The following is a 12,669-nucleotide window of genomic DNA, read 5'->3' as shown; positions in this document are numbered from 1 at the left end:
GGTTTCGCCCGGGAATTATGTTTCTTTATTTCATTTTTATTTTCATGTTTTTATTTTTCTTTCTTTTCTTCTATTTACTTTTGCTTGTTGTATAGATTTTTATTTGTTTCATTTTGTATTTTTAATTTACTCTAGTTTTTATGGTAAAATCATTTTCATGTTTTAGTTTTTTTAAAGTTTTTTATTCATATGTTACTTGTTATGTTCGCGCATTATACATGTCATTTTCTTTAAATTTTTCCTTTCCTTACCTTATTTAAGTTAATTTTTTTGTATATCTAGCATTTGTTATCCATGTTTTTATTGTATTTTTCTTCTTTGCTATTTTATTATAATTATTTAGTTTAATACTTTATTTTTATTTTTTATTTCCTGCATTTGATGTTCATGTAGCATACATGCGATGTTTAGTAGTATACTTGTGATGTTCTCGGTTATATTTTATGATGTTCACGTGGTATAATGTGATGTTATATTTATGATGCATTTGTGATGTTCATTAGTATACACGTGATTGTTTATTATATATTTTATAGCGTTCATGTATTATACATGTTATGGTCTATGATGTATTTTGTAAAAGTCACGTGGTTAACATGATGTATTTTATCATGTTCTTGGGGTATATATTTGATATTCGGTAGTATACATATGATGTTCTATAATGTATTTTGTTATGTTCACATTTTATAAGTGAGATGTTCTAGATTGTCTTTGAGTGAGATTCAATAAAAGAAATTTTTTCTTTATATAATATATTTTGTTATGTTCCTGCAATATATCATTTTTGTTTTAGAACATTTGTCTTAAGAACTAGAACATTATATCCGCTCAATAAAAAGTATTCTATCTTTATGAGAAAAATGTTATTTGATATTTTTTCTAAATATACCCAAGTGAGATCTTGTTTTGAAGAATTTAATGTAAGAAACATAACGGCGCAGTTGGAATTTAATTTTAAAACTCGGTTTAGAAGTCACAACTTTTTTTAACTTTCAAACAATTTGCACATGGATGATCAGCAAAATCATTTCACTTGCATGCATGATATTCTGTGTTTCCCTCAACTGCACCAATTTTTGGGCCCAACATGCAGTTTTGGGCCCACTTGTAATAATTCGCACGATCAATTTTTGGTGGTCGGTAAGGTGCTGGACGCAACCTGGTCAGACGCTAGCACGCCCCATTTTGCTTGAGCTCCACAGCCGTGTACCTTGCCCGATGTGCTACCTTCATCTCCTCCTCCTCCCCCCCCCCCCCCCCCCCCCCCCCCGCCGCTGCCGCCGCCACCATGGCCGGCATTTTTCCCTCCGGCCGGCCCCTTCTATACCCGCACGAGTTGGGGAAGATGATAGGGAGAGCTCGCCGAAACCCTAGCTCAGAGATCAAGAGGAGGAGGAGGAGAGAGGAGAGAGAAGGAGGAGGCCTACCTAGCGTGGATCCACCGCCGCCGCCACCGCATCCGCCATGCCCGGCACAGGGAGGAGGTTGCCGGTGACGTGCTCACCGGAGAGAGAGAGAGAGAGAGAGAGAGAGAGAGAGAGAGGTGTGCGAGCGGGTGGGGTGTGCGGGCTGAAACTCCAGATCCTGCGCGTTTGCTTTTTAGCTTAATTTCGGGAACTCGATAGAAGCATTATTCAGCGAATAGGAAAAGTAATCCCATGATATAAACTACAGTACTCAACGAGAAGAACCAAATGAGATGATGCCTCCAATTGAATTCATAAAGAACAAAATTGACTTATGGCCTTTTATCTGATTATTATTGTTACTGCTAATTCACAGAAGATCATGGTGTCACGCTTATGCTTTTTTTTTTAGAAAAAAAAAAACTGTGGCAATTTACTTACGATATTTTATTTGATTATTTTTAGAGCAAATTACATTCACCAGAGTTTCAAAGAGCCACAAGCCACTAACAATAGCAGAGCCCCACAACTCACATTGGTCCAGTAAAACAACATCAACATATTCCAGGTTCAGAGAAACAGCGAGTAGAAAATAAAAGACTGCCATCAGATCACAGATGCAAAGACTTCAATTATTGCATACAGAAAGTCCATGACAGAATTTATGCAAGAATCCAATCATATATATCGACAGCAACTCAAAGAAACACAAGTGCCCAAAAATGGTTCTAAAATATAAGAGACATATTGTAATTAACTGAGAATCCTGCAAATTTAAACAAGTGACAGCACCAGGTAAGATACCAGACTGAATCTGCAGTTCATTCGGGAGGAAACATCCACACTGGGTACGCGAGATTGTCCTCTGCTGGGTTACCCGACAATAACTCAGCAGGGAAGGGCTTCACTGTACCATCTCTCATGTTGTACACAGTTGTCACATAACTAGGCTCGTCGCCCTTCTCATACTTTTCGATAAAGTAGATACAGTCACCTTGGACACCCTCATATGAGCCGGCAGGAAAGGAAGTGCAGCGGCATCGATCGACAAAGATACAATCGCTATCGAAGCTGCGGATCTCAGTGACTCCACAAGGGTTTATGCTTAGGTCCAATGCAAACACATCAACCTTCTCGGTTTGGAACAACGATATGTAAGGTTCGACGTATCATATGATCACCACCAGGCCGCCACGCCATTGCACCAAGTTGCACCATGCTACCCACTGCAGAGGGGCAGGCCGGGGGAATGGTGGCATAGTCATTGAACCATCAAGGTGAGACATCGACCCCATGTTCATCTTCCCCGAGCGTAAAAGCGAAGAGCCATGGCGATTGGTCGGCGTACCAGGACCTGTGGAGCATGTACAGTTCCCCTGGTGGAACACAAGGTCACTCAACCAGTCAACCCAGCGAGATTGGTAGACGTACCATGTCTTCATCCCAGGCTGCCACAGCGTAATCCCAGGCAAGCCACGCCAGTCTGAGAGCCCGGGCACACCCCTACGGTACGAGAAGCCTGCCACTACGCACTTGGTCGCCGAGCCAGGCGGAGCAGATAGCACGACATGGTCGAGTGACCTTGAATACATGGGGTCGGGGTCATCGTTGGCAGTCCAGGGGAGCTCACCGGAGGTGGTGCAGTAGGGCAGTAGGGAGCACGCAGGCGGGGTACACACACCACCTCGTGGGAGAACGCATTCACCAGGAAGCGCTCGCGGCCGGCGGAATCTTCGCAGGGCCTCGCCACGAGAAGCCACCCTTTGGAAGATCCCACACAACCGACATGGCCGGTGGCCACCTCCTCAGGCATCCACGCGCGGCGCATGGCGACAATTGCCCCATGGGTGGAAAAGCTGAAGAATCTGAACCTGGGGAGCACGAGCAGTGGTAGCGGCGGCGGCAGGCTGTGCCCGTGCGTGGCGTCACGCCAGTGCCGACACACGGACCGCACGGAGGCGCGATCGGCGAGGGAGTGCGGGAAGCGGAGCACGACGCCTAGTATGTCCGCCAGAATGAACACCCACAGCGACGCCGCCGCGTCGTCGATGCCTGTCGTCCTCTGCCGCTTTTTGTCGAGCGCCTCGCCTGCAAGAACCGCAAGAGGGCTGCGGTCGTCCCCTGAGGCTGTGACTACGGACTCATCGGCGGTGTCGGCGACGGGATCCATCTCCATCCGAGAGCTCCGCCCCTGGGTTTCTTGATCCGATGAAGCCATCAGTGGCGGATCTCGGATTTTATACCATTATAAAATTTTTATATACAATCCGATGAATTCCTGATCTCACTATATTATGAATGACTTGATAATGTTAGCAATCAAATAGGCATGATTTTTCTACAATACAAAGAAGTTGAAAGAGTGGCGATTGAATCTTACCTCGACGGGCCGGCACGCGGCCTGCGTGTTAGTGGCGCACTCGCGCACGTGCTGCGAAACTGGCAACAGCCTAGGCGCCTGTGTAGGTCGCGGCTCAGCGACGGTGCGTTTTGCAGAAACGGGGAGCCGAGGATCGGAGGGCTCAGAAGCGGAGAGAGGTTGCAGGAGCGAACCATCCCACAGGCTCCCATCACCGGTAACCACCGGTATAAAAAATGAATTATAAAGACGTCCCTATTTTATATCAGAAACGGTTTATTTCACTATAAAAAAACCAATTTGTAGCAACGCCTCCTTTTTTTATACGGACGGCTCTATATTGAGTTGCCCTTATAAATAGTTGTCAAACGAGTTGTAGGAGCGGCTGGTGTTATTAGCCGCGCCCTACAAATGGCCTCATTTATGCCGCCCCTACAAATATAGAGCCGCCCCTATATATAGACGCTAAATAGTAAAAATTAAGTAATAAAATTTGAATTTGTTCGTATGACCTCGGATGGAGAAATAACTGAAATAAAAGTTGTAGATCTCGAAAAGTTATAGAACTTTGTAGTTTGCAACTTTTCCATTTGAAATCATTTACTGTTTCAAAAGATTGTTGGAAATTCTATTTTTAAATGATTTTTCTTTTTAATCTCTGGCTAAAACTTGTAAGTAGTTTTTCTCCCTCATAGTAACTTCAAATTTGATTATTTTTTCCTAAAATTTTCTAAAATCATGCTCTATCAATTTATTATGTTGTTACGGCTATTATTCTAGTCATTTTTTCATGTGACTTTGTTTTATCAATTCAAAATTTGAATTCGAAAAAATAGCAACTTGAATTAATATTTTGAAGGAGTAAATGATTTCAAATGAAAAAGTCATTAACAACAAAGTTGTGGAACTCATCAAGATCTACAACTTTTATTTTGGTCATTTCTTCATCCGAGCAAGTGATGGTAAAATTATTGACAAATTTACATATCAGTCATATAGTTTCACAAACTATAAGAGACATGTAAATTTGTGAATAATGTGTACTATCACTTTGTCGGATGAACAAATGATCTAAATAAAATTTGTTGATCTTGATGAGTTCTATAACTTTTTTGTTGATGGCTTTTTCAGCTGAAATTATTTACTGGATCAAAATATTGTTTGAAGTAGTCATTTTTAAAAAAATTAAATTTTAAATTGTTCAAACAAAGTCACATGAAAAGATGACCAAAATGAAAGTTGTAGATCTCGAAAAGTTATAGAAGTTTGTTATTAACAACTTTTTCATTTGAGATCATCTTGTCAAGAAAAACTACGTTTGAATTTCTCAAATTTAAAATTTGAAATTTTCAAACGACCTCGGATAGAGAAATAACCAAAATTTAAGTTGTAGATCTTGAAAAGTTATAAAAGTTTGTAGTTGACAACTTTGTCATTTGAGACCATTTTGTCAAGGAAAACTACGTTTGAATTTCTCAAATTTAAAATTTGATTTTTTCAAACGACCTCGGATGGAGAAACAACCAAATGAAACTGGTAGATCTCGAAAAGTTATACAACTTTATAGTTGACAAATTTTTGACTTGAAATCATCTTGTCAAGGAAAACTACGTTTGAATTTCTAAAATTTAAAATTTAATTTTTGTAAACGACCTCGGATGAAGGAACTACCAAAATGAAAGTTATAGATCTTGAAAAGTTAAACAACTTTATAGTTGACAACGTTTTCATTTGAATTCGTTTAGGGCCTCAAGCAATTAATTTAAACTCGGTTTTGGATAATACGTGGGGAAAGCAAATCTATTATAGATATAAGTGAGTGTGAGGTACAATTATAGAGGAACGTACGTGCGAGGGAGAGATTATAGGTTTGAATCCCGCCTGCCGCGACTTGCGACTTGTGCAGATGGCTGACCGGTGGGGGCCTCCCTGGATTAAGAAAAAAAATGCTTTTTTTGGGCCTAGATTCAAGAGTATCTAGAAACAAGCTGCACCTATAAATCCGATTTGCAGGGGCAGTTCGCTAGCTGTCCCTACAAATCAATCATTTCTAGTAACGGTTCGGTAGAGACGGCTAGTAAAACGGTTGCTAGAAATGGTCTTTTAGCTGCCCCTAAAAATCATGGCTGTAGTATTGTTTATGGTCGTCTCTACAGATGCATACGAGAGACTCTCGCCTCAAACCGGAGTCGTACACGGTGACTGTGGACATGCCTTCGCCAGTAAAGGTGACTGTGTTGAATACTCTCGTAATTACTACAGAAGCAGCAATATTTTCATCCTCGTCAATTTCTTTTACCTTGGTCGTCTTACTTAGTATTACACCTCTTTTAGCAATAAAAAAATATCATAACATTAAGGGGCAGATTTACTCGTCAAATTTCTTGTGTTATCATGATGTCATTAGTAGTTAAGAATTTGTATATCGACCTAACTATATAACTACGACTTTTACATAAGGTCCAATACGATGGTATCCTTCCTTGTAAGTTTACATTCGTAATAGTTATAATTAGATTATTCCATTCTAGCAATTTATTCCCAATCAGTGCCCTCCTAAAAGAGATATTAAGGGGAACTGTGTTGAATACTTCGTCTACTGTAGCATGTTTTTTGCGAACTATGTTGAACAAGTTCAGGATTTTGTAGCTTAAAGGTTGGTTCACTAACTAGGTGTCTTGCCAGAACCAGATTTGAGAATCGTGCATTAAGTTGAACCTCACTAAATCCAAAAATTGATCCTTAACTGCCATAAAATCCATCCAAAAATGAGAATCCCTAGCTTTCCTTTTAACTTGGGAAAGTGCTTTATTATTTATGTACTAATTTCGTAATAATTGCTGCCACATTTCATCTACATTACAAAGTTTGTATAACCATTTGTTGAGGAGGGACTTATTGTGTAAATATGAATTTTGAATTTCCAACCCTCCTATTCCCTAGGTTGGTATCCTAAACCCCATTTTACAAGTCTATATTTTTTCTTGTGCTCATGATTTCCTAGAAAAATCTTGATCCATAATATTTTATTTTCTTGAAAGCCCCACGAGGTACCTCGAAGAAAGAGAACATATGTAAGGAAAATGGACCATAGGCCCATTTACTTTGGATTTTGGTGTTTGATGAACACAACCAAATTGGACTAATGAATTTGCAAGTGTTTGTTTTGTAGTTCAATAGGGTGCAAGGCGTGACTTGGACAAAGGCGACATGATGATCCGATGATAAACACCTTAAGCAAGACCCTAGGAGCACAAGAGAAGACCCAAGATATCAAGTATAGTCCAAGCACGAAGATGGGAACCAAGCCGGACACAAGATCGCGAAGAAACGAGCTCGACAGAGGTGACCGGACGCGGCCCTTATAGCGACCGGACGCGTCCGATCGGCGGTCCGAGACTGCGGCCGGACGCTGAAGAAGACATGTGACCGGACGCACCGATGGCACTGTTCATCATCACGACAATGTTTTCAACGTGACCGGACGCAGCGGCACTAGACGACCGGACGCAGGAACTGCAACGTCCGATCGAGTCCAGAGAGGTTCCAGAGCGGTGCCAGCGCGACCGGACGCGTCCGGTCAACAGTGACCGGACTCAGCGTAGAGTCCGATCAACACGCACGTTCCAATGGTCGGGACGACCGGACGCGTCCGGTCAGGACGAAAGCAGCGTCCGGTCAGTAGCAGAAAGCTAGGTTTCGCCCCCAACGGCTACTTTCTCAGTGGAGCTTATAAATAGACCCCCCAACCGGCCATTTGAGAGTAGTGAAGCTGAGAAAACATACCAAGGGTGTTGATATACCATTTTAATGATCTCCACTTGCATATTTCTTAGTGATTCATTAGGTGATTAGCGTAGGTGCTTTGCGAAGTGCTTAGGTTGATTAGACCACTGCTTATGCGCTTGCTCTAGTTTAGGCCTAGTGTTTAGTGAGGTTTGCATACCTCTTACCACTCGGTGCTTGCGCGCATCATTGTTGTACATCGGAGGGGCTTGTAGTCTTGCGAGATCACACCAACCGCGTTTGTGGTGTGGCTGCCACAGTGTACCGGAGGGAACAAGGCCCGCAGCGTTTCGGCCGAAAGCTTGATAGTGAAGACGGCGGGGAGCATCCGGGAGAGGCTTACCGGAAGGCACATAGGAGACCCACTTGTGCGTGGAGAAGGCCTGAGGCTATCCACTGAGTTACCCGACCAGGAGCTTGGCTCTTGCGAGGGGTACCTTGCGAGGGGTCCAACGAGGACTAAGGGAAAGCTTGCGCGCTTCTCGATACCTCGGTAAAAATACCAGAGTCAGCGACGGGAGTTTGCATATCTCTACCTTGCTCTTTAGCTTCCGCATTTACATTGTTTATATTACTCCTTTGCGGTAGAGATAGCAACACACTAGTAAAACCGTAGTTGCACATTTAGATAGTTTATCTTTTGCATATGTTTTGCTAAGGGTAGAAAAAGAGGCCATAGTTTAGAAGTAGAATTTTAAGTTGCCTAATTCACCCCCCTCTTAGGCGTCACGGTCCCCTTCAGACCTCTTTTTGGACGGCTGCATCAGAGGCCACATGGAGTCATCTCCACCGGCCAAGTGTTTGTGCTTCTTCACTAAGAATGACACATGGGCCCTACATGACGTCAGCGCGTCCTTGAGTCTGCGCCACTCGTTTGAACCATGGCCGCATAATGTCGTAACACGTGGGCCGTACCCATTCCTATCCACCCGATGAGCCAGCCGAATGGAGAAATATATCGCTCTCTCTCTCTCTCGTACACCAACTCCACCTCCAGCGCGCTTCATCCAACTTCACCGCACCCCCTCCACCTCCACCGCGCTCCCTCCAACTCCACCTCCACCGTTCTCCGTCCACCTCCACCTCCAGTAGGGCCTCATGCAGATCAGGCACCCGCTAGCGACGCGGCACTCGGGACTTGGCGGCGACGTAGCGTGCGCGACCCGACCAGATCCAAGGAGATAGCGAGCGGGGGCCCGACCCCAGTGGTGGCTCGTGAGGGCATGACCCCAGCAGCACTTCTCCTCGGTGCGAGCAAATCCAGCAGTGGGTGGCTCTTTCGGCAACGACACGGCGATGGCGGGTCTCCGAACTGGTGGTCGTGGCTCAGATCCGGCAAGGAGCGCCCAGATCCAGCAGCCGTGGCTTGGATCCGGTGAGCAGCGGCGACGGTGCATTGATGGGCTCAGTGGGCCTCGTGGATGGTCTCTCGATAGGTTTTCTTTTTTGTTTTTTTGAACTAGTAACGTAGGTGGGCATTTTGACCCCCTGCAAAAATATCTATTAGTAGAGGTGGGCTGCTTAGGGTAGCCACCTCCGTTAATGGGTGTTAAAAAAGGCGGGCACCTTAAGATGACCGGCTCGGTTAACGGATTAACTTAGGTGGGCAAAGCGTCCACCTTCGTAGGTCTACATTAATGCAGACCTTTCACAGAGGCATACGCTTTGCCCTCCTCCATTGACCCAAAATGACCACCTCGGAAAAGTATTATGTATTAGTCATATGTACACCGACCTAACTATAAGACTACCACTTTTACTTAAAGGTCCATATGATTGTATCCTTCCCTGATTGTAAATTTACATCCATAATAGTTGCAATCACATTATTCCATGCCAGCAATGTATTTCCAATCAGTGGCCTGCTAAAAGAGACATTAAGGGGACTGTACGTGCTGAATACTTCGGCTATTCAGCCTGTTCGCTGGTTGGTTTCTAGGTTGATAAATCCGGCTGGTGCTGGTTTGTTGTGAGAGGAAAACACTATTGGCTGGCTGATAAGCCCGGGCTGAAACCAACAAGCGAACAGGCTGATTGTTGCATGTTTTTTGTGAACTATGTTGATCAAGTTCGGGAATTTGCGGCTTAAGGGTTGGTTCCCTAACTAGGTATCTTGCCGAACCTGATGTGAGGACTGTCCATTAAGTTGAACCTCACCAAATCCAAAAACTAATCCTTCACGCCAGTAAGCCCATCCAAAAGTGAGAACCCCTAGCTTTCCTCTTACTTGGGAAAGTGCTTTATCTTTAATGTTCTTATTTCATTATAATTCCTACCACATTTCATCTTCATTACAAAGTTTGTATAACGATTTATTGAGGAGGCACTTATTCTATAAAACTAGATTTTGAATTCCTAACCCTCCTTGTTCCCTAGGTTGGCACGCTAAACCCCATTTTATAGGTCTATATTTTTTCTAATGCTAATCATTTTACCAGAAAAATCTTGATCTATAATATTCTATTTTCTTGAGAACCCCTCAAGGTACCTCGGAAAAGAGAACAGATATATTGGTAAGCTGGACAACATGGAATTGAATAGCACAAGCTTGCCACTGAGCACCGACTGATATAGAAACTTACTCTTCCAACAATAAAGTCTTTTCTCAATTCTTTCTTCAATAATCCTCTAGTCTTTATTATTTAATTTTCTAAAATTCATAGGTGTTCCTAGATATTGAAACGGATAGGATCCTACTTTACAACCAAAGAGTTGTGAATATTGAGCTTCACATTCTTTTGCTTGCTCAAAGTAGAAAACCTCACTCTTAAAAAATTTTATTTTTAGATTCAATAATTGTACAAAAGTACAAAGGTGTAACTTCATACATACCTTTTGTTTGTTCAATATCATGGCCCATACAAATAATTGTGCCATTTGCATATTACAAAATTGATAAACCATATTCTATATGAGATGAGGCACAATCCCTTTTATCTGATCATCCTCTTTGCCTCTCACAATAATGATCACTCACATGTCCGCCACTATATTAAATAGTATGGGGACAATTGATCACCTTGTCTGAGCCCTTTCCTGGAAATACAGTCCTAGTTGATCTTTCACTTTTATACCAACATTCCCTCCTTTTACCAAATCTTGTATCCAGTTGCACCAAATTGGAGAACCCCTTTCTTGCAAAAAGTCCAATTTTACCTTACCATACGTCTTTTCGAAGTCAATTTTAAATAAAACCCTATTAAGTTTCTTTTTATGCAATTTGTGGGATGTTTCACATAGAACTATGGCTCGCACCATGATATTCCTGCCAGGGAGGAATGCCATTTGTGTAGTCTAACTACTTTTTGCGCGACCTTCATAATTATATTGGGGTACATTATTGGTGAAGATTTAAAAACTTACATTTAACAGACAGATTGGCCTATATGGTGTGTTTCGCTTCACTATATTTTGGGAGAAGAATAACTATGCCGAATGTAGAGGTAAGGTGTCCCTATGGAAATCCTCAAACAATGCCATCAAGTCTCTTTTAGTTACATTCCAGAAAGTTTGATAAAACACTGGCGGGAACCCATCGGGTCTTGAGGCAGCATTATTTTTTATTTGATTTACCGCCTCTTTAATCTCTATAGTTAAAGCTTGTATAGTGGTTTTAGGGAATTGCAATTGCCATTCAGTACTGACTAAAATTATATCTAGCTTCTCAAAAGTTGGGATTTGTAGGTTATTTGCCCAAGTAAACTGTCTACCTAATAGATCCAATTCCGTAAGATTGAAGCCATTGATAATTGCATTAAAAACAAAAGGCCATCTATCGTTGTATCCTGAGTTATTTTTCTTAGATGGTTCTCTTATGATATTAAAATCACCACCTATAACAACAGGTAAGGTTTCTTTCGCACATAAGAGAGACAACTCCCATAAGAGCATTAATTATTGTTGTGTGGCACCGTAACAAGAAACTAATACGCATTTGGATGCCGTCTCTATTGCAAATCTTGAATTTTATAAAGAACTCCCTTCTTCTATCTCACCGATGTCAAAAGTTTGTAGGCTAATGCCTAGAATCATACCATCAGATCGTCCTTGGGCAGGTTTTATAATGCCACAAACCACTTTTAAGAAAAGTTTCCCAGCACAAAGATTTTTAAGAAAAGTTTCTGAGCATTCGCCCTTGCTTGTTTCTAATAAGACAATAAAATCTAGGCTTTTTTGGATAGTTAAATATGACATAAACTTAAACTTCTTAGTGTCACCCAAACTGTTACAATTCCAAAAATACCGTTCATTTGGAAATTCATTTAGTTTTGACAGATCTGCCCTTTGTTAAAAAAACTTGAACAACATATGTGGGAAGGACTGATCAGGGAGACTCACTTAGGGTTGCTCTAGGGTCTGCAAGGCCGTCTAGAACACCTGAAACCTCCGTCGAGAAGCTTGTAGAACAGTAGGTTAGGGTTAGAGGAGACTAGGACAAAGGGAGAATAAAACTAAAGACAAAAAGATAAAAATTGTCGACTGGATCGCTCAATCAGTTGTGTCCCTTTATATTTATATGGTGAAAAGTTTATGGTGTGGTAGAGTCCAAATACATCACTAAAAACTGACCCAAAAGAAATACGGAAATTGAGTCTTTCTTAGACCTAGGCGTCATTGGCCATCAGCGCACCAGACTATCTGGTGCTTGCCTTTTGTGTGGGTCTCGCCAAATTTAAGTGGGACGTGTGCAGGATCTGGAATTTCCGCGTCCTCACCTCCTCGCACAACAGTTTTTTAGTCGCAAAACACACACACACACACAACAGCTCTTCTTCCCCGACTCCGGCGCCCTCACACCTGCCACCGCCGCTGGGCTGCAGCGGTGAGCAAGGGTTTCACCCCGGGAATCATGGGGTCCGATATAGATGGGAAACGGGCCAGCCCAGCATGACACGGCATGGGCCCGTGCTGGCATGGCCCGACCAGGCACGGCATGGCAGGGCCCACCGTGCCACCAGGCCATGCCGCCCTGGGCTTCGTGCCTAGCCGACGGCCCAAGCACGGCCTGTTGGGCTGATTTTCGTGCCGGGCTGGCCCGAAAAGCACGCCGCGGCCAACGGGCTGGCCAGCCCAAGGCCCACAAGTGCCGAGAGAGAGGGAGCAAGAGGGAGGGAA

General features: G+C 42.9%; 1 protein-coding gene across 1 annotated transcript; it reads right to left on the bottom strand.

The window, feature by feature from the left end:
• Positions 1-2,074: 2,074 nt before the first annotated feature.
• On the bottom strand, positions 2,075-3,918 carry LOC136484874 (uncharacterized). The gene is made up of 2 exons (XM_066481839.1): positions 3,790-3,918; positions 2,075-3,600 (listed from the first exon to the last, which is right to left on the bottom strand). The coding sequence occupies exon 2, from the start codon at positions 3,583-3,585 to the stop codon at positions 2,935-2,937; it is 651 nt and encodes a 216-aa protein (XP_066337936.1). The 5' UTR covers positions 3,586-3,600; positions 3,790-3,918; the 3' UTR covers positions 2,075-2,934.
• Between the last annotated feature and the right edge of the window lie 8,751 nt (positions 3,919-12,669).

The sequence above is a fragment of the Miscanthus floridulus genome, chromosome 10, assembly GCF_019320115.1.
Source record: "Miscanthus floridulus cultivar M001 chromosome 10, ASM1932011v1, whole genome shotgun sequence".
NCBI lineage: Eukaryota > Viridiplantae > Streptophyta > Magnoliopsida > Poales > Poaceae > Miscanthus > Miscanthus floridulus.
The sequence above is the reverse complement of the archived record's forward strand: the minus strand, read 5'-3'. Positions and strand labels throughout refer to the sequence as shown.

Bases quoted from the DNA above. Each gene is read 5' to 3' on its own strand.
- LOC136484874 (XM_066481839.1), bottom strand. From the start codon at position 3,585: ATGGAGATGGATCCCGTCGCCGACACCGCCGATGAGTCCGTAGTCACA.